The sequence below is a fragment of the Cercospora beticola genome, chromosome 4 (genome assembly GCF_033473495.1).
Source record: "Cercospora beticola chromosome 4, complete sequence".
NCBI lineage: Eukaryota > Fungi > Ascomycota > Dothideomycetes > Mycosphaerellales > Mycosphaerellaceae > Cercospora > Cercospora beticola.
In genome coordinates this window covers 977,312-996,920 of record NC_088938.1, presented here as the reverse complement: position 1 = coordinate 996,920, position 19,609 = coordinate 977,312, and the positions used below count along the sequence as shown (strand labels likewise).

The 19,609-nt window shown below is 53.1% G+C and overlaps 9 protein-coding genes across 9 annotated transcripts; 4 read left to right on the top strand and 5 right to left on the bottom strand.

Annotated features, from left to right (window-relative positions):
• Nucleotides 1-632: 632 nt before the first annotated feature.
• On the bottom strand, nt 633-2,723 carry RHO25_006029 (uncharacterized protein; the record flags this gene model as incomplete). Its single annotated transcript, XM_023596889.2, has 2 exons — nt 633-1,596; nt 1,648-2,723. The coding sequence occupies 2 exons, from the start codon at nt 2,721-2,723 to the stop codon at nt 633-635; spliced, it is 2,040 nt and encodes a 679-aa protein (XP_023453036.2).
• A 1,320-nt stretch (nt 2,724-4,043) lies between these two features.
• Nucleotides 4,044-4,934, top strand: RHO25_006028 (uncharacterized protein; the record flags this gene model as incomplete). Its single annotated transcript, XM_023596888.1, has 1 exon — nt 4,044-4,934. The coding sequence occupies one exon, from the start codon at nt 4,044-4,046 to the stop codon at nt 4,932-4,934; it is 891 nt and encodes a 296-aa protein (XP_023452755.1).
• A 145-nt stretch (nt 4,935-5,079) lies between these two features.
• RHO25_006027 (uncharacterized protein) lies at nt 5,080-5,796 on the bottom strand (the record flags this gene model as incomplete). The annotated part of the gene is made up of 1 exon (XM_023596887.2): nt 5,080-5,796. The coding sequence occupies one exon, from the start codon at nt 5,794-5,796 to the stop codon at nt 5,080-5,082; it is 717 nt and encodes a 238-aa protein (XP_023452754.1).
• A 305-nt stretch (nt 5,797-6,101) lies between these two features.
• RHO25_006026 (uncharacterized protein) lies at nt 6,102-8,756 on the bottom strand (the record flags this gene model as incomplete). The annotated part of the gene is made up of 1 exon (XM_023596886.2): nt 6,102-8,756. The coding sequence occupies one exon, from the start codon at nt 8,754-8,756 to the stop codon at nt 6,102-6,104; it is 2,655 nt and encodes an 884-aa protein (XP_023452759.2).
• A 1,753-nt stretch (nt 8,757-10,509) lies between these two features.
• Nucleotides 10,510-12,137, bottom strand: RHO25_006025 (uncharacterized protein; the record flags this gene model as incomplete). The annotated part of the gene is made up of 4 exons (XM_023596885.2): nt 10,510-10,821; nt 10,891-11,575; nt 11,636-11,706; nt 11,850-12,137. The coding sequence occupies 4 exons, from the start codon at nt 12,135-12,137 to the stop codon at nt 10,510-10,512; spliced, it is 1,356 nt and encodes a 451-aa protein (XP_023452758.1).
• Nucleotides 12,138-12,869: 732 nt separating this feature from the next.
• RHO25_006024 (uncharacterized protein) lies at nt 12,870-13,229 on the top strand (the record flags this gene model as incomplete). The annotated part of the gene is made up of 2 exons (XM_023596884.2): nt 12,870-13,079; nt 13,134-13,229. 2 exons carry the CDS (start codon nt 12,870-12,872, stop codon nt 13,227-13,229), a joined length of 306 nt encoding a protein of 101 aa, XP_023452757.1.
• Nucleotides 13,230-13,435: 206 nt separating this feature from the next.
• Nucleotides 13,436-14,194, bottom strand: RHO25_006023 (uncharacterized protein; the record flags this gene model as incomplete). Its single annotated transcript, XM_023596883.2, has 1 exon — nt 13,436-14,194. The coding sequence occupies one exon, from the start codon at nt 14,192-14,194 to the stop codon at nt 13,436-13,438; it is 759 nt and encodes a 252-aa protein (XP_023452756.2).
• A 1,018-nt stretch (nt 14,195-15,212) lies between these two features.
• Nucleotides 15,213-17,512, top strand: RHO25_006022 (uncharacterized protein; the record flags this gene model as incomplete). Its single annotated transcript, XM_023596882.2, has 2 exons — nt 15,213-17,372; nt 17,426-17,512. The coding sequence occupies 2 exons, from the start codon at nt 15,213-15,215 to the stop codon at nt 17,510-17,512; spliced, it is 2,247 nt and encodes a 748-aa protein (XP_023451689.1).
• Nucleotides 17,513-18,252: 740 nt separating this feature from the next.
• Nucleotides 18,253-19,420, top strand: RHO25_006021 (uncharacterized protein; the record flags this gene model as incomplete). Its single annotated transcript, XM_023596881.2, has 2 exons — nt 18,253-18,444; nt 18,524-19,420. The coding sequence occupies 2 exons, from the start codon at nt 18,253-18,255 to the stop codon at nt 19,418-19,420; spliced, it is 1,089 nt and encodes a 362-aa protein (XP_023451695.1).
• Nucleotides 19,421-19,609: the final 189 nt, after the last annotated feature.

Below are 19,609 nucleotides of genomic sequence, written 5' to 3'. Positions count from 1 at the left end.
GTGCGTTAAGGAGACTTCCTACGATTGTAGCTCTCCGCGACATACGTGTTCAGCTGGGTCATCGATGTATCCGGCAATGTGAGATTCCTATCTTTCGCGGTCAAACCAATGCTTCTTGTCGCTAACACCAGGTGCAGAGACTCGGATGTTTGCATTTGTACCACCGTCTATCCCACCGTCAGTGATCCAACAAGGGCTTGCTAGACATCAGTGTCTGAAGCGATGCCAAACTTATTGTGATCAGCTGGTAGGATGAGTTTGGGGTATGGTAATTACGGCGCTTGAAATCTTGGTCAACAGAGCCGCTCGTTGCACTGTCGGGACCAGCTTACAATGAAGTTCTCTGGGATAGCAGATCGACGTGTTGGGTAGTAGACCGTCTACAATTGGGTTTTGTATTGACAGCTCCCGCTCCAATGTGCCTCAGGGCACACACAAGGGGAAGTACTTAAATTCCTTCTGTTCAACGCCAAGACACCTACATGTTCGCAATCACTCTCGTTGAATATTGACGTTGTGCGTGGAGGCTGGGGCAGTGTTCGATGCCCGTCTCTTATTCGTCTAACGCGTAGCCCTTTCCCCGTTGTAACTGTGCCTCCGCATGAATCAGCTGCACGATCGCGAAGCATTGCTTATTCTGTCTTCACAACAGAATCGCTAGTATATGACCCGCAAGAGCTGGTGCACCTGTCTCTACTGTTGCACTTGCTGTGGGTCTTCTCTGCCGAATGAATCGAATCATGCAACGCAAGCAGTTCGGACATTCGCCATGCCGTAGAAATGACCTTCTGCTTCGTCGCCCACTTGGTGGTACCTGGCAGGCGGAGCATGATCGGTTCAATGAACATATTCGTCAGGACGATTAATGCTCCTAGTGCCACAATGATCCCAAGTCCAAGTACGCTGAAAGACGAGTATGCGGTACTGGTAGTGACTTGGTTCTGGCACATCCAAGATTCCACTGCTGTCGGAGGACGGACATATCGGTTGTAGGCTTCATTTCCATAGCCGGTCACAAACTGCTTAGCGGCAATCTCAGTTGCAACGAGAGAAGTTGAAACCCATTGCTGGAGCTCCAATACCCATTGATTGGCTGGTAGCGAGGATCCGGTGTTGTCGAAAGAACGTCTTCTGGCCAACATACTGGCCCCATTCAATTCCACGACCATATCTCCGAAAGCTGATTTCGCAAGCGCATCCGTAACGCGCCTCAGTGTCGATCCCTGCTTTTCATTCAGCCGCAAAAGCTCCGTGAGGTCGCCGCTCAGGCTCGAACCGTATGGGTTGACGGGTGAACATATTCCCAGAGCAGGGTTGCAGATCTCATCGTCTTCAAAGCAAGCCAGAGTGCCAATGGTGTCGTATTCAGCGAACCAAGTTTCATAGGTGGCCCCAGAATATGTTATGTGTGGGATGGTATGAGAGTTCGTTGTCTTGAACCAGGGGTCATGGACGGGTCCCGCGCTGTAGGTGTAACCGTTCATCAGGAACATCAAAAGTGTCGTTGATTGATTTCTTGACAAGCCCGCAGTCGGCACGAATCTGTTGTAACTTTTGTCGAGAGCCTCTGGTCCGCCAGGCACATGCTGCTGCACTCTGTCGTCTTGTGAGTATGATGATATTCTGCTAGCTAAGGAATGAGCTTACTGCACACCGTATGCCTCCCCACTGCCCTTGGTACGCCCCGAATGATAATTCATCCACAACGCTTCATTCTGCACGAATGTGGCCTCCATACCCAAATCAAAATTCGATGCGCCAAGAAATATAGCATCAAACAAGCTGCCATTGTATATCTGACTGCGATTGGGATTGAAGATTTCAGGCTCAAGCCAGGCTAGGATGCTTTCGTCCGAGTTGGACGTCATCTCTGGCGGCCACAGTTGTGTGTAGTTGTTTTGTGCATATTTTCGAGTACGGTTTTCTGCATTTATCGGTGAGCAGGTGAGTTGCTTCCGAAACGCCACTCTGTCTCGTTTCGGCGCGTTGATGCCCAAATGATGCGAGGAATCTACAAGACCAGAGTCGAGTACGAGTGTTTGAGAAGCACATGAGATGTCGGTGAAAGGGCAATCACCGTGCATTGAGCTGTTCCAGCGTACGAATGCCCGACCAGGCGCCACGCAAGTCGAAAGCTCTCCATGTCTGGCGCAGTACTGCGTCAGAAGAGAACTGTCGGCCCAGTTGACGCTTCTCTGTCCCTCCCAATCAGAGACTCGCACAATATTGTCTCCATAGTCATCGTCAGACTTGGCCAACTTCGTCCAGTACCCACACGTATCCTGACGCAGTAAAACGTCCGACCTGGTATTAGTGATCTTCGAAGAGAAGATACTGGCAGCGAAGAATCCAACCATGATAATGACAGCCGAGGCATGCACTCCAATTGTCGTCCGCAGCAAGTTCCTACGTTGTGCTTGTCGACGCCATTGCCACAAAGCATAGCCAAAGTCGATAGTGGCGGCGGTAGAAGACTCGCTGTTGCGCAACAATGTCTGCAACGGGTCGTCTTGTGGCATTGGATGGTCGCAAGCCGATCGCAGTCGAAACGTGATCCAGCAGAGTAGCTGCCAGAAGTGTGTGCCTGTAAGTGTGACGTACAGTGCGAGGAAAGCGATCAGAGATGCGGCAGTGCGTTTGTCCAAGGTCAGTGTCGAGCCACGATAGAGCCCATCAGTCCAATTTACCCAGAACCCTTCATAGATAGATTCTTCTGTGATCATCTTGCCAATATGTCTCTGTGGAGTGTAGCTCGGATACCAATGTTTGTGCAGCTGGGAGTGCATGTCTGCATCTATTTAACATAAATGTCGAAGGCAATGTGCTAGTAGTGCGCACTACCGAAAGCGCGCGGCCTCGATTCCAGCGACTAGAAGATGCATGTCGTGCCCGTTGCTTTGCATGTGCAGCGACCTGCATCGATCTGCTAAGCGCAGTCCTGGACAGGCTATGCGTTGTATGAGAAGCGGCTGGAACAAATCGATGAGAGTTCCTGTCCGCATTTCCGCGATGTCAGCGACTGCAAGGCAACGCCAAGAGGGTCGTGCGAACCGCAATGCCCCTCATACCCACCTTGAAGGCAGACACTATAACGAACCAGATATATGTCGCCCATCGTTACACGCATATACATCGGGGCCATGTAATGGGATGGGTACAAAGGCACTGCCACAACCTGACCTCGTGGCGCTCACGAGACCATTGACAGTCGCCCTGTCGATCACCGCGGAGTAGAGCTTGCCTGCCCAAGATACTTGGATTCCGAGGCTCTAGCCGCTTGGGTGAGGCTGACTAGCACATCTTGCTTCTTTTTTTTTTGGGTCATACGTGGCCCTTCGATCGCCTTAGACCATCTTAAATTTCTTCAGTCATCATCTCGAATCCAGTGAGCGGATTAAAAACGCGGTCCAGTAGGAAGGAGGATGCGGCCTCCAGCTTTGCCCGTCGTGTTCAGTACCGGTTCGCGTGCGTGCCACACTATGCGTACAGTAGACGCTGATTGTATGACGAAAGTTGACCAATCCTTCTGCCATGGGCCTGCGTGCAATCACCTCCCAGCCTCCAGGCCGTCTGTCAGCTTCCGGCTAATGATATTCTGGCCGTCAGTCTCATGATCGAGTACATCTCCGAAGGATGATCGAGTACATCTCCGAAGAGTTTCCATCATAGTGTCATTCATGACAAGAAACTGCGAGGCGAGACGGACGAGCGAGAAGAGGAGGCGGAGAGGTACCGGCTCTTGGCGGATACCTCAGGCATTATTATCTGCCTCTTTCTCTTTCCAAAGAATAGCGGTCGTCCAGGCACCTACTTACAGAAAGTGCCTTTGAGACACTTTCGATTCAGGCACCGAAATACATCGTCGAAAGCCACATCATCATACACGCAAGCTTACAGCAGTGAGGATATCACGGCAGAATACCGTCTCCTCAAGCACTGAACCATTCCTGCTGCCTCCCATCATTGTCCTTTATCGCCGCTAGTATATAATTCTGAAACCCGGGCAAGACGTCTCTCACATAAAACACCACAACTTCTTCAACATGTCTTCTAAACACGTCGTCGTCATAATCGGCGCATCCGGCATTGGTCTCGCTGCCGCTCGACGCATAGCAGGAAACCGCAAAATCTTCCTCGGAGCACGATCTCAGAAGACCCTCAACGCTGCCAAGGAATCCCTCGTAGACGAAGGCTTCGAGATTGTGACCCATGAAATTCTGATCAGCTCCCTAGAATCCGTTCGCACCTTTGTCGCAGCGGCCGCATCCCACGGCATCATCGACGTTGTGGTGCATACTTCCGGGGTCTCACCCAGCACAGCAACCTCTGTCGAGGAGGTCATCCAAGTCGATCTCCTTGGGACTGCGTATGTCATCGATGCCTTCCTGGAATACGCGAGCGAAGAGACATCAGTCATCTGCGTGTCGTCGTCAGCAGCATATATGAGCTTCGCATGGCCAACACTTTCGGCATCGTTACAACGACATCTAGCTCTGGCCCCAGTCAGCGAACTTCTCTCTCACGAAGATTACCAGAACTTCGAGTACAGCGGGCCACAAAGCAAGATACTCTGGGCATACTGGTTTGCCAAATATTCGAATCTTCTGCGAGTCCAAGGTGCCGCGATAGCGTACGGGAAGAAGGGTGCTAGAATCAATTCTATCTCACCAGGTCTGACGATGACGAAGATGGGTCGTGCGGAATGTGAAGGTGAGAATGGAGAGGGTATGAAAGCGATGATGGAATCGTCGCCGATAAAGCGCGCTGCTACTCCGTATGATGTTGCGAATGCTATTGCTTTTCTCGTGGGATCGGAGTCGAGCTACATCACAGGAAGCGATCTGAAGATCGATGGCGGGGTGGTGTCTTCCATGAGATGGGATGTGCTGAAAGATGGGCTTCCAGTGGACGAGGTCGAAGTTTTGGAGCGGTAGCACAGCCTCCATGTTGCGGCGAGTTGACCTGGAGTGAGTCGTCAACGCCAACCAGTGTCTCAAGGTCGACGCATGACCCCGTACTCTGAACTGAATACCTCTGAGCCACTTGTTCAATATTTTGCCCTGCTCATCACCGCATCCCTCAATCCGTCGCCCCATACCTCCTCCTATACTCCTCCATCCTCCCCACCTCCTCACCCCTCCCCAACTTCTCCGCCCCAACAATAATATCCTCCAACGTCAACACCGCCAGCACAGGCACCCCCGTCTCCCTCCTAACCTCCCCAATAGCACTCTGTCTACTCCCCCCATCATCCTCCCTCCCCTCCTTCTCCGCAGCACTAGGCGTCTTCTCCTGCCGATCAACCGCAACCACAATCCCCACCAGCGTCCCCCCTTGCTTCTCAATAATCTCAATCGCCTCTCGAATCGCCGTGCCCGCCGTAATAACATCATCAATAATTATAACCCTCTTCCCTTTCAAACTCTCCCCCACAATCGTCCCACCTTCTCCATGATCTTTCGCTTCTTTCCGATTGAAAGCATACCCCTTTCCATCCCATTTCTCGGAATCTAAATGACTCAATTCATTCCCTGTGATTCCTGCGATCGGAATACCTTTATACGCTGGACCGAAAATTATATCGAAATCGAAAGAGGGGTTTGAAGTGGCGTATTCGTGGATTGTACGGGCGTAGGCGCCGTTGAAGGCTCGACTGAGGCCGAATTTGGAGAAGAGACCGCAGTTGATGAAGTAGGGTGATGTGCGGCCGGATTTGAGTGTGAAAGAGCCGAATTTGAGGATATCGGCTTTGAGAGCCTTTTCGATCAGGTCGGTTTTCCAGGGTGGGAGAGACATGTTGGGTGTGCTGCTTGTGCAATGGTTTTGTTGTGTTTGGTGGGGGAGGAAGGCAGAGGAGGGGTGTGAGGTCAACTTTTTAATGGGGCCGATAAGCTTCGTCTTATCGTCATTCGTGCCTGAGGCCTACATATAAATTGCGAAAGGAAGGGTTGGGGGTTTGGGGTTGGGTTGGATTGGGTGTTTCTGTACCGTTTGATGGTATTGATACCTTAATATCCACAGTACGTCCTTCCTCCCCTTCGAAAAACTATGCTACAGGAACCGAAAGTGGATGTTACATCCAATGCCCCACATCCCAAACGCTATGCCCTTCCCTCCCTAGAAACCAGATCGCCGTGCTGTGCTTCCGGCATGCGAGTGACGTTACTGTCGTCATTCATTAACTTCGTGTTGCTATATTCGTGATACTCATGCGATGATGGCCCCCGACCAACTCTCGTTGTGGAATCATCGTCATGCTCCTCATTCGCCTGGTGCGGCGTAGTATCAGGTGTGTAAAAAGTCCGCGGACATTGGAGCTCCTTGCTGGAGCTCTGTCGCGGTGTAGACGGTGCTTCTGGAAGGTCAACGTCCGTCTCTGTCACTTCCGAGGTATCGAGATTGAGCTCATCCATCATTTCGTCGAAGCCAGAGTCAGTGTGGAGAAGTTCGGCAACACGAGCTGGATCCCGACTTTGCAACTGTGCGACCCTGCGAGACAGCTGTGGCATCTGGCCCGATAATCGATCGTCCGGTTGATTGCTCATGTATGGCTGCCACCCAGAATCCTCGCGCTTGGCTTGTTGCCCGTCTTCAACGCGATCGCAGTCATCAGTATGACCAGAAAATCTTCTGCGCATAGGCGAACCCTCGTACGAGGTCGCGCTCGAAGCACTTCTCCCAAAGGGCGAACTCCTTCGGCGCCTGCTCGATACTGGCGACCTGCCTCGACTGTGTGTACGCCGTCGCCGGCCGACGATACACGATCCATCGGAATCAAATGCATACATCGAATCAGGATTAGAGTCTGGTCGCATATAAGTTACAGCATTCTGCAGCATCGAAGAATAGTCGATAGGCTCGTGATGCCGATGCTCTTTGACATCATCGATAGTAATTGCCATGTCCGGATCGATGTATTTCTTCGCGGAGCGGTAAGCTGTGGATGAAGAGCTTCGGTCTGAGAAAGGCGAGTTGAGTTCAAAATCGTGCGAGATGCGTCGCGGAAGTGGCTGTCCAGCATGCGCTGGGAAATGTCGCAGAAGCTGCACTGCATCTTTTCTGCCCTGCGGTCGATCACTTAGGCACGTCTCGACAATGTCACGGAAGTACCGCGGGACCTCGTCAATTATGCGCGGTAAAGGCTTCTCGACTCTCTCTGGCTCATCGACCTCTTCTGCAAGCGCCCACAAGACCATGCCTAGCTGGAAAAGATCAGTCTTGACGCCAATGCACATGCTGATACGTTGTCCGCTGTCAATCAGCCGATTGAGCTCAGGGGGCTCCCAGCCCACAGGACATCCTCTCCTGTTGATATCGATGATCTGTGCGTTGTCATCTTCATCGACCACAATGTTCGACAGGGTAAAATCGCCTTGCACGAATCCAGCTTCATGAATGTCTGCAAGACCGCTCACAATCTGCTTGGCCCATTTCTCGCGTCGATGCCATGGCAGAGAAGTCGTGCCTCTGAAATCGTAGATCATGTCCACGAGCGCGCCTTGGCTAGCGTAAGAGATGAGCAGGCCTTTAACACACTCGCCTCTGGCATCAGTCACCAGTCCTTCTAAGCGCACGACATGCTTGCTGTCCATCAGCGAGTCAAGCGCATTCAGCTCATACATGAACTCCTGAACCGTGTCCGGACCAGGAATCTCTTTCTTGATTACAACGCGACCATTCAAGCGTACCTTGTACACGAAGCCGCTGAGGTGCGACTCCAGATCTAATGAGCTCTCATTGAATCGTGGACATCGGATATGGTCAAAGAGCGAGATGGCAGGCCAGTCGACAATCTCATTCGCATCTTCTCGCACATGAACATGCAGTTGCCCATCCTCTGGAGTGGTCTCAAGCTTCAAGTTAGTTACGGTATCGTAATACTGGATATCAGGCAAGGAATCACGAATCGCCTCGTAAATGCGTAAGCTCTTGTCGCGCTGATAGTGCAACGTGCTAAGATCTTCTTCCAAAGAGTCTTTGGGTGCATTCCTGTAGTCGAGCGAGATGGTGAGCCGCCTCCATTGCGTAGGTCGTTCGGCGTAGGTAACGAAGAACTTCTCCCGATTGGATTTATCTCGAAAATGCATTGACAGGTTGAGGATCCAACGACGATCGAATTCCTCTTGCAGCGTGCTCCTATCCACATCAAAGCTTTCGATTTGTCGACCCTCTTCGATGAACGGGGGAGGTTCATCGGTGGTCGGTATTTGCAGAGGAGGCAGGAGTGGGAGGTTTCGACTTGAGCTTGATGCGCCCTGATCCGCAGGTCCAAAGGAGAGCGAGGGCAAAGAGCTGTCTCTCTTCCACTCCGCAACGTCGAGACTTGATCGAAGAGGTAGCTTGAAAGACGGCGGCGATAGTGTCCGGTTGAGCGTACTACTCCGTCGCCTATCCTCACTCATCGCCCTCCGCTCCCGTGTCGAAGGCTCCACTTCCAACAGCTTCTCTCTCTTCTCCGACTCTTGCCTTCGAAACGTCTGAGGGCGAGGCAGGGAAGGAATCGCCCTCCTGCATATGGGCAGGTTGTCTGGGACACTCGACCTTCGTGCAAAGTAATCGGGCGTCTGGGCGAGCTCGGTCGGAGCTGTCTGCGGCAGGACATCGTCATTGCTCTCTGCATGATGCCTCCTCCGCAATGCAAAGGGCTTCCTCAGCAACGAAGAGGGTCGCAGGCGCTTCGGAGGGGCGTCGTCCAGTCCCGTATCTTGCATTGCATCGTCGTTGGTATGACTGGCGAATGGGAAACGGTGCGGCATGTTGCGCTCAGCCTTCGGTGACATAGGCCGTCACTTGTAGAGACACGGTGCACAATGCCACCTCCTGACGGTCGTGCTGTAACTAGCGGGTTCAAGAGTGAGGTTGCACGCGGAGCCTCGTACAACGTTTCGTGCTGTGCATGTCCATGGGTGTTCATGCAGGCGTGGCCGAATGCGTGGGCAGCGCTGTTCTCGTCTCTGGCCGGCCGCGCTTGCAGGTGGCCTTTATCGCTGGCAACGACAGCACCGGGGGAGGTGACGAGGTGGTATGTCGCGGTAACTAGTGCAGGATCAATGTCGGGCTTATTGTTTGGCACTAAAGTTGGGCGTTCGCGCGAGCGGTGAGTCGCCAACAACAACAAGGTGCGATGGCGCGTCGTGCAAGGCTGCTCTGCCTGGCTCACTGCTGCTGCTGCGGACGTTCGCACGGTGTTCGCAGACACGCAGAGCGACGACGAGGATTGCTGCTGGGGAGCATGCCGCTCGATGCTCGTCACCGGTGCACGAAGAAGGGTCTCACGGTGTATTTGACTGCTGCTTGTCGCTGGAGGTGGAGGTGGAGCACAGCAGCCACTCACGCCGCCGAGCTGAAGTGCGAACCAACGTGGTTGGATTTTCGCAATCAATCCTCCGCCCTCCCGCATCGCCGCTTTCCTGTCACGCCAACTCTCGCTGCTCTGCGCTGCCATTGAGCGCCCAGCTCTTCCGCCTGTGAACGCCGCCCCGTGTCAGACACGCAGCAGGCCGTCCGTCTCAGTCTCACAACTTCGTCACGCCGCAGTCAGACCAGCGCCACACAACGTGTCATACGCTCGCCGAAGAGGCCTGTCTGCCTGCACAAACCGTGTCGGGCAGCAGGACAGCAACAGGGGCCGCAGAAACCGCTCAATGCTGCGCAGCCTTCTTGGGGGAGCTCCAGTGCAAGCTCGACACCTGTTTCCTCGCTGCAGCTAGTCGCCCTCGCGGCACGCTGCGTCTACCATTTGGATCTCTAGGCGCGTCGCCGTCTTCATGCATCTGCAAGGCCCTTCCCAGCCTCACCATTCTAATGGTACTGGGTCCCCGTGCCTTAGGCATATCGCCGATACTATATGGATCTGCTGATGAGACTACTGCTGCACTGCGGCGAGAAGAAGCAACTCCTACCAGGTGTTGGTGAAGTGCCGCCCAACTATGTGTTGGCTCACAGCCCGCGACCGGCGCAGCAATGGGTCGGTCTTCAAGCCGTGATCCACCAAACTGTGTCCTCACGCCGCGACCCAGCATGTCAACACCTCCCGCTACAGAACAGCGCATGTTACGTGGGGTGATCCTTGAAGCCCACAAAGACGAGGGCCGCACCATTACCAGTTTGCTCGGTTCGCAAACGATCGATCTGTACGAAGTGAATGCTGTCAGTGATAAGTTGAGGTCGTGTTAGTAGCATCTTCAACCACATCCCACGCAAGAGGAAGAGCAATCGCATCCGCTTTCATGACCCTCAGCGTCAGTCAAAACACCTTCAGACGTCTCCTGACCTTCAAAACCTGTAGCTGTCCACGCTGTGACAGCTCACCAAACAGTCCATCCCGGTCCGCGGTTTCTCAAAGCCACGGAAGGGAGGGAAAGGCAGCTGGCAGCTCCCACCAAAGTGGCATGTTCCGGATCTTCATATGCACACCGGCATGCAACCTAGTTCAAGCTCCGTCCATACAGACGCCATCATCAAAAGACTTTGCTTCATGTACAATACAATTTTGCTTGTGTACAAACACTAAAGAACCATAAAGTAAGAGCCCGTCCCCAAAGCCACCAACACTAACGCGGTAAGAATACCAGCGCCAGCACGATCAGCTGTCGTGATATCAGATGGCTCAGCGATATCGTTGTCGCCTCTTGTACCGGCATTGGGGTCTCCGACCGAAGTAGCTCCTGTGCCGTTGCCAACAGGACCGCTCACTTGGTCGATCAAGTTGGCTTGGATGACTTCCAGAGCATTCATCTGCTGTCCGACTCCGAAAGCTCCATCCCACTCTCCTGTCGTCCATTTCGTTCCGCAAGTTTCGCCATCTGAGCCACCGGAGCACTGTACCCATCAAGTTAGCAACTGGCCACCAAAGACTCGAACCTTTCAAAAGAGAAGAAAATCACTCACCGACGCAGCAGCAGCAATCGCCGAAGCCGACATCAACGGCATAACAATATCATGCGTCCAAGGCGCAACCTTCACAGTAGCCGCCATCCACCGACTCAAATACGCCTTAAAAGTCTGCTGATCAATATTGCAGTTCCTCGAATCCTCGCACGCCACTTCAATCATAATATCACTCCCCTTGAAGAAAATCCTAATAATCGCATCCAACATGCCTTGCACACGTTCTCGCCACTTCGCCTCATCCGCCCCATTCGCTGTAATATTCCACATCACAGCTGCGGCATTGAGGTACACTCCGGCATTGTAAGACCATTGAAAATGGTTCAACTCGCGACAATCCAGTTTATCATCAGAACCATCATAGACATGATAATCATCGCTAATCATTCCGATACTGCGCGACCAATCCCAAGTTCGATCCGCCCATTCGGAGAAAGTGGTGTTTTTCGTGTACATTGCCAATCGGGCTCCGAGGTTAAAGAAACAGCCGTTTGAAATTGCGTTTTTGTAGTTGTAGCCGTTGTTGAAAGTGAAAATTTGCCATTTGAGTCCTCCGCCGCAGGCGTTTGTGTCCCAGCGGACGGCTTGGGAGTTGAAGACTGCTTGGGCGAGAGCGAGCCATTGGGGTTGGTCTTCGGGTGGGTTGGGGAAGTTGTATTCTGCGGCTGACATTGCTGCGATGCCCCTACGAGGTTTTGCGTTAGTATGGCGTTCGTGATCGTATGCGAGAAGAGGAAGTGTATACCAGAATGCTTGATCATCGTTTCCTAGCGATTTCGATTGATTTGGAGGCATGAAGTTCGCATCAGGACCGACCTGTATCATACCCGATCAGTCAGACGCTCGCATTCCAACCTCAGGCGTGCCTCTGTTTGCTCCATTCGCGCAGGGCTCCCCGTATTCGTATCCGTATTCCTTCTCATTCCTCGCAAACCAGGCCGACCAGCATCGCGACTCACCTGGAACAATAACCCTTCAGTCACCAATGCGTTGTACTGCTCGTCGCCCGTGTAATACCAGTAATCGATCAAAGATCCAAACATCGCGCCCGACTCCCACCAGTAGTACGGTCCTGGAAGAAGTCCCGGTATTTGAAACGAGTTTCCTTGGTACCACGCAACCATCTTCTCTGTGATTTTCGCTGAAGCATCTCGAATCGATTGCGGGCTATCCAAGCTGAGTTGTATAGCGTGGGCGGCGGGCAGAACAGCACAGCAGGCTGCTGAAAAGAGGGTGTTGGTCTTCATATTTCAGGGAGAAGCGGGTCCACAGCGGCCGCCGCTGGTATGCAGGTTTATCCGGCTTTGTGCAAATCGTCCAGTGCTGTTAACGAGCGTGAATTTTGGGCCGGAATAGAGCAAAGGTGGGAGAACACCGCCGGTCAACAGCGAATGTCTGTCGATGTTGATGATGAATGAGGTGAGACGCCATCATGGCCAACGTCAGGAGTGGTCAAGGTCTATGAAATGCCAATACGGCCCATTTACGCAGCAGGTCTTAAGCGCGGGTTGGCGCCAAGTCGAAAGGTATGCAGGCTTTGCCGGCCAGCCCTTGCCCCGTACCTCAATACTCGCGCAATATTGGCTCGAGAGTCAGTGGAACATGTTCGGGAAACTCGTCGGCGGGTTTCTGCAGGCGAAATTGACTGTTCCCACACGTCTAGTCGCGATGCGGCGCAGAATACGATGTTCCTTAACCGCCGGGAAGGAGAACATTGCATGCTTGCCAAGCCCTTGATTCTTGTCTGGCGGGTCTTTGGCTCGCCTTTGGCCGCGGAAAACATGATCATCACAAGCAATCGTCTCATCTTTCCGGCGCGTGGTGCGTGTGCACCAAGATTCTAGCGCCAGGAGGAGATCTGTGATGCTATTATTGCTTGCACAGCCCTCTAATCGATCCCACTTCTGCCGACGGCTTTCATTCGTTCCTCAACACACACAAACAAGAACAACCACACACACTCCACGACGATCGTTACCATGCTGCTATTCATTTACGCATTTTTCGTGGCGCTGGCGTCCTTCGTCAGTGCTGCAGATCAAGCTCCCGATGTCGCCTTTTCCTTAGTGATGGAGTATCGACCAGACCAGGAGTTTCGGAGTTGCAGATCGACAGACCAACAAGTGAACTGCGGATTCTGTTATCTCCAAGGAGGATTTCTGGGTTGGAACTGTAATTGCGACGAATTTGTGAGCAAACAGTCACTCCGTCGACCCGGGCGTTGCGGCTAACCAATTCGACAGTGCCACAATACTCTGAACGAGTGCTATTACATTACCCAGGCCAACCCAAGCACTTATACAAAAATTGAATGCAAGCGAGATGCACTCAATGGTTAATTTCTGCTGCCAGACATCGAAGAATTAGGGGCGTCACGGACTGTCAGAGGATGGCTTCCTGCCATGGAGAGGCCAGAATGTACATCGGCATCGGCTGTCAGAGCGGACAGCGAGAAACCAAGGATTGTGGAAAAGACGGCTTTCTGGCAGGACATCTGGGCGCGAGCTCGGCCAAGTGCTGGTCAAGCTTGAGGGCGCATAGAGCATCATCGACTTCGTAGAATGCCAACGTGGACCGCAAATCCACTGTCTTCCTGCAGGTCTCGTGGTAGAAGGTCGCCAGGAATTCTCCAAGATCGGAACAGCTTATGAAAGGCGGACATCCACTGCTCGAAAACTTCGGCCTGTCGCAACTGCTGGACGACCACGCAGATGGTCGGTCTGTTGGCTGTGTGGTGCTCGTCGCGGCTTCGAGATCTGCAGAGATCGGCGCATGTCTGTACGAAAGGTTCGATGAGAGCATAGTTGTAGATGCAGTCGCAAGCCAGAATGGCATCAAATCCACCTTGGAAGTCGTGTGCGCGCAAGAAGCCGGCCACATCATCCTTTTCCCAATCCAGCGGGCAAACTTCGATATTATAATCCTTCATTTTGTTGGTTGTCCTATTCGAGCGAGCGTTCATGTCAATATTACTCCGCAATGCCTTCAAAGTGTAGGGTTGATCAGTAGCGACAACCTTCTTTACGTGGGAAGCTAGGATACAAGGTAGGATTCCTGAGATCCCAGCTCCGAGTTCCAGGACCAAGGATCCTGAATCGAGGATGCCAGAAGTGTAGAGGAAATTTGTAGGAGATGCGAGCCATTCAGCACACCGTAAAGTGGACTGCCATAGGGCAGCGCCAGTTGTGCCTCCATCTCGGCTTGACTGTAGCAAGCCAGGCGATTGTGTGATCTCAAAGTCACGTCCGGCTATCGTGATATCGAGAACGGTCGCCTTTGGATCCAGCATACCGAGGTCTTCCATCGAAAATGGTTGAGAGAAGATATCGAATGTCTCTGTACTTACCCATTACCATCTGTTGCAGGCGAGTTCCGACAATCTTGGACGCTCTTGCCTCGCTTACGCGGGGCGTGATGGCGACGATGCTCCTTTGCTCACCTGCGTCAACGTCTTGGACTTCATCACCAAGCTGCGCCACCAGCGCGTCCATAATGCCCGCCTCCACGTGCTGTGCTCCCGTCAAGCTTGCGGTCGTTGCCTTGGCAGTCTTACTGTCCGCGTCATGAGCCTCCGGTCGCTATGGTAATGGCACAGCGCGGCAGCATCACCAGTGGTTGTCGTGCGTTGCTGTATTTCTCCTCTCACTCGAAGATGGCGGCTGCGGAGTGGGCCTCCGCGGATCGGTTGAACATGGGTGACGCTAGCACAAACCGTTGTTGCGTGAAGATCCGGTCGCTGAGGCCAGAGCTATAGCTGAACCCTGCATGCTGTCATCCGTTCACAGATAGCAGTCGTACAACGCGATGGACAATGAGGAAGAAGTAGGTGACAGCCGCGTCGTGCTCGCTCTCGCGAGCAGAGGTATAGAGACAAAGGCGCTGGCACGTGGCAGTTGTGTACGGTCAGGTGAGAGGGGTGTCACCCGGCGGAGGATTCAATCAGGCACACGCTCGCCTTTCAGGTTCGGTGGCAACCAGGTCATCATCGTCGGTGATCCGTGGCAGGCGTCGCAGCCAATCCCAGCTGCGGCGGTTTCAGTAATCCTGTCGTTCTCGCTGCTGCACGCTGCGCAGAAGTAGCGGGCCAGTGGTTTATATTCAGCAGGCGACACCCTCGAACAGAGTTGAATTGCGAATTAACATTCAGCGAACTCTCCTACCCCAAAAGAGGCGTCGCTGGGGTTGACTTGGCGTGGAGTGGAGAGGGTTGAGGTCATTGCATGTTCAGCATCTCACAAGAGCTCCAAGACCTTAGCACCGTAAGCCACACTCCCGGACAGCCACCACTCTTGGATCCGAGCCTGTCCATCCCCCTCTAGTGAATGTCGTTTGATTGCCTAGCATACTCCAACTCTCGCGCCTCCTGGCCTACAAATACCGCCGATCCCCACCGCCTCGCTCACGCCGCCGCCATGACCGACCAAAACGCTGGCATCATGGCTCGCAAGGACCTCAGGACGCTGGTGCCCCAGCCCAAAATGTACAAGAAGCCACCTTTCACCGCTGAGGTGCAGGGCGCGGAGAAGAAGGAGGGCGAGACAGTGCCACGCCGAAACGTGCGGACAAAAGACCAGCTCAAGAGCACGCCCGAGGAGGGCGTCAACACCATCTTCGATATCCTCAAGCGTTCGAGCCAGAAGTATGGCAACGCGAAGGCGCTCGGCAAGAGAAAGCTCATCAAGCTGCACGAGGAGAACAAGAAGGTGAAGAAGACCATCGATGGCGTGGAGAAAGAGGTCGATAAGAAGTGGACATACTACGAGCTGTCGCAGTATGAGTTCATGTCCTTCACCGAATATGAACAGCTCGCGCTCAACGTCGGCTGCGGTTTCCGTGCCCTGGGCATGAACCCGCAGGACCGCGTGCACATCTTCGCGGCTACACATCCATACTGGCTGGCCACCGCTCACGGAGCACAAAGTCAGAGCATGCCGATCGTCACCGCCTACGATACGCTTGGAGAGGAGGGTCTCAAGCACTCCCTTCAGCAGACACACGCGAAGGCCATCTTCCTTGACCCTCACCTCCTGGTCAAGCTCATCAAGCCACTGCAAGAGACGAAGGACATCCAGCACGTCATCTACAACGATGATAACTCGCCCACAAGACAAGTCACCGATGAGCAGACCAAGGAGAACGTGCAGAAGTTGAAGGAAGCTCACCCACACCTGACCGTGAACAGTTTCACTGAGTTCATCGAGCTCGGCAAGCAGAACAAGGTCGAGCCTACTCCACCATCTCCAGATGATCTCTGCTGCATCATGTACACTTCCGGCTCCACTGGCGCACCAAAGGGTGTGCTTTTGACGCACAAGAACGTGATCGCTGCTATCGCTGGTGTGGATGTCATTGTTGGTCCATACTTGGGCCCCGGCGACGGCCTTCTGACCTACCTTCCTCTTGCGCACATTCTCGAGTTCGTCTTTGAATCCGCCTGTCTGTACTGGGGTGGCTCCATGGGTTACGGTAACCCAAAGACCATTTCCGACGCGTCCATGCGCAACTGCCGAGGCGACATTGCAGAATTCAAGCCAAGTATCTTGGTTGGTGTTCCAGCGGTATGGGAAACTGTTAAGAAGGGTATCATGACCAAGGTGGAGAAACTCAACCCAGTCTCCAAGAACTTGTTCTGGGGCGCTATGAGCGCCAAGAGCTTCATGATGAACAACTCGAGTTACCTTCCGCTCTCCAGCGTCGGCACCAATATTGTGGACAACGTTGTTTTCAAGAAGGTCGCCGAAGCCACCGGAGGCAAGCTCCGTATTTGCATGAACGGAGGCGGACCGGTCGCCAAGGAGACTCAGCGCTTCATCTCCATGTGCATCGCCCCGATGATTTCTGGCTACGGCTTGACCGAAACTGCAGCCATGGGCGCGCTCATGGATCCTCTGTCGTGGAACGATACCGCACTCGGCGAGATCCCAGGCTCCGTCGAAGTCAAGCTTGTGGACTTCCCAGACGCAGGCTACTTTGCCAAGAACAACCCACCTCAGGGTGAGATCTGGATTCGTGGCGCGTCCGTCACTTCCGGATACCTCGACCTTCCGAAGGAGACGGAAGAGTCTTTCACGAGCGACGGCTGGTTCAAGACTGGTGACATTGGCGAGTTCGACAGCTACGGACAGCTCAAGATCATCGATCGCAAGAAGAACTTGGTCAAGACGCTCAATGGTGAATACATTGCACTGGAAAAGCTGGAATCTGTCTACCGATCCACAAAGATCGTCCAGAACATCTGTGTCTATGCTGCGCAGGACAAGAATAAGCCAATTGCTATCGTTGTCCCAGCCGAGCCCGCTCTGAAGCAGCTCGCCAGCGACAATGGCATCGAGGGCAACGGCCTGGAAGATCTCTGCCACAACAAGAAGATCAACAACCTCGTCCTGAAGGCTATGCAGGACACTGGCAGGAAGCAAGGTCTGGCCGGAATTGAGATCATTGAGGGTGTTGTTCTCGCAGATGAGGAGTGGACCCCACAGAATGTGAGTTCTCCCAAACACTACCAATTTATGAATATGCACTAACTCTTGTCCAGCAACTCGTCACTTCCGCCCAGAAGCTCAACCGCAAGGGCATCATGGAGAAGTATCAGAAGGAGATCAAGCAGGCGTACGGCTCTTAGGCTGTGTGCCCAACGATCGATCTCAAAACGAACATATGATACCCAGCCTGAAGTATACGCGCCTTGCGATGACGATGCGACGATGAGAAAACCACATTTGATGAGTGTGCTGCACGATCGGAACATTCGAGATGAAGAACACTTTTGAAACACTCTCGGGGGCTTGACTTTGAATTGAGGCGTTTGTGCTCAGGCAAGCTTTGTACTGTGTAATTATGGATTTTTAACCTTTTGATTGTTGAAGCGGAAGATGAAATTTTATGATTGAGGTGTTTTCTGACTTCACGAATTGCTTCCTTCTCAACTATTCCGACCTTCACGCAACCTATCTCCTTCCAGCTATGGGTAGTTCTACATGTGTTCGGCATGGTCGCAATGTTCACTTTGAGCTGAATGTTGAAGCAGACCACATATCGCCAGACTAATCACTCTGCCTACGGTAATGCTTCGGGAAGACGGCGTAAAGCCGGCTTCTCACGCAACTTGTTGCACAGCAGCCCACTTTCACCCACCCTTCTCCATCCAGCATGATGTCAGGAACAAGTGAGCCATTTTGGGAGAGGCCTCCGTTCTCGCAAGCACTAATGCCAATGCCAATGTCATGCGGACTTCAAATTTGTAGGATGAAGATGGCTTGGAACACAGTTCAATCACTATTTAACCTTGACTCTCACCTTGAAATATCCCCCATTCGTTAGATCGTTGTTTATATTGCATTGAAGAATTGGTATAAGAAGAGTATGACTTCTGGCAAACCTGCAGGCGAAGCGAAAGAAGAACGTGTTTCGCAATGGATTCTCCCAAGCACGAGTCGAAGCATCCGATCTCTGGGGCTGGACCGAGATGCTACGCTGGGCTCTCTGGGGGAAAATGAAGTGCGCGTGAAGTTGTACGCTGCAGGGTTGAACTACAGAGACTTGATGATCGCCAAGGTGAGCATACCAGTGATGTTCAGGAACGCGTTGGAGTTGTGGAAGAATTGGGGCTGATTGACATATCTGCTGTGTGCAGGGCCTGGCTCCAGGACCAATTCGAGCACCACACGTTGTGCCTGGTTCAGACGGAGCAGGTATCGTCGAAGCAGTCGGATCGAACGTAAAGGATTTTCAGCCGGGCGATAAAGTCCTTACGCATTTGACTCCGCTTTTCGACCCCTCTGACGAGTCCTCCATGCCTGATATGAAAGCCATTTCTTCTGGCCTGGGCCACACTCTCGATGGAACTCTTCGCTCAAGAGGCAACTTTCCAGCTTCGGGTCTTTTCAAGATGCCTGCGAACTTGAGTTTCCTCGAAGCTTCGACTTTGACGTGTAGTGGGTTGACGGCTTACAATGCTCTCTTCGGACTGAAGGGGCGAGAGATCAAGCAAGGAGATTGGGTTATGATTCAGGGGACTGGAGGAGTGAGTATTGCTGCTTTGCAATTTGCTGTTGCTGTGGGGGCAAATGTTGTGGCCACGACGAGTAATGCTGAGAAGGGAAGACTGTTGAAAGAGTTGGGAGCGAGAGAAGTGGTCAATTACAGGGAATCAAGAGAGTGGGGTGGAGTGGTAAAGAGCTTTACACCAGGGGGCAGAGGATTTGATGTCGTGGTTGATGTGGGCGGGGACAGTACACTGGAGCAGTCGCTCGAAGCTGTGAGGACGGACGGAGTGGTGGCTTTGACGGGGTTACTCGGAGGTGCAGCTGAGCCGGTCAAGATGTTGGCTGCTTTGATGGCGGTGTGTACGGTGCGAGGGGTGTTGCTGGGCTCGAAGAAGCAGATGAGAGAATTGGTGCGGTTTGTGGAGGAGAAGAATCTGAAGCCAGTGCTGGACTTCAGGACTTGGGACTTGGATGAGGTGAAGAGAGCGTATGACTGGCTGGAGAACCAGAAGCACTTCTCCAAGGTCGTCATTCACATCGAGTAGTCGATGACGGTGGTGCGTACATGTAACGAAGAGTATACCGGCACCGTCCCTCTCATCAATTCTCCATGAAATGGCAGCACAGATATCGACGTGCATGATGGAGTGTTCGGGTCATGCAAGCCGACACCCACGATCGCCATGGCAACGGGCGTTTCAAACCGGGCACACTGCGGCCTCAGCGCGGCCCCT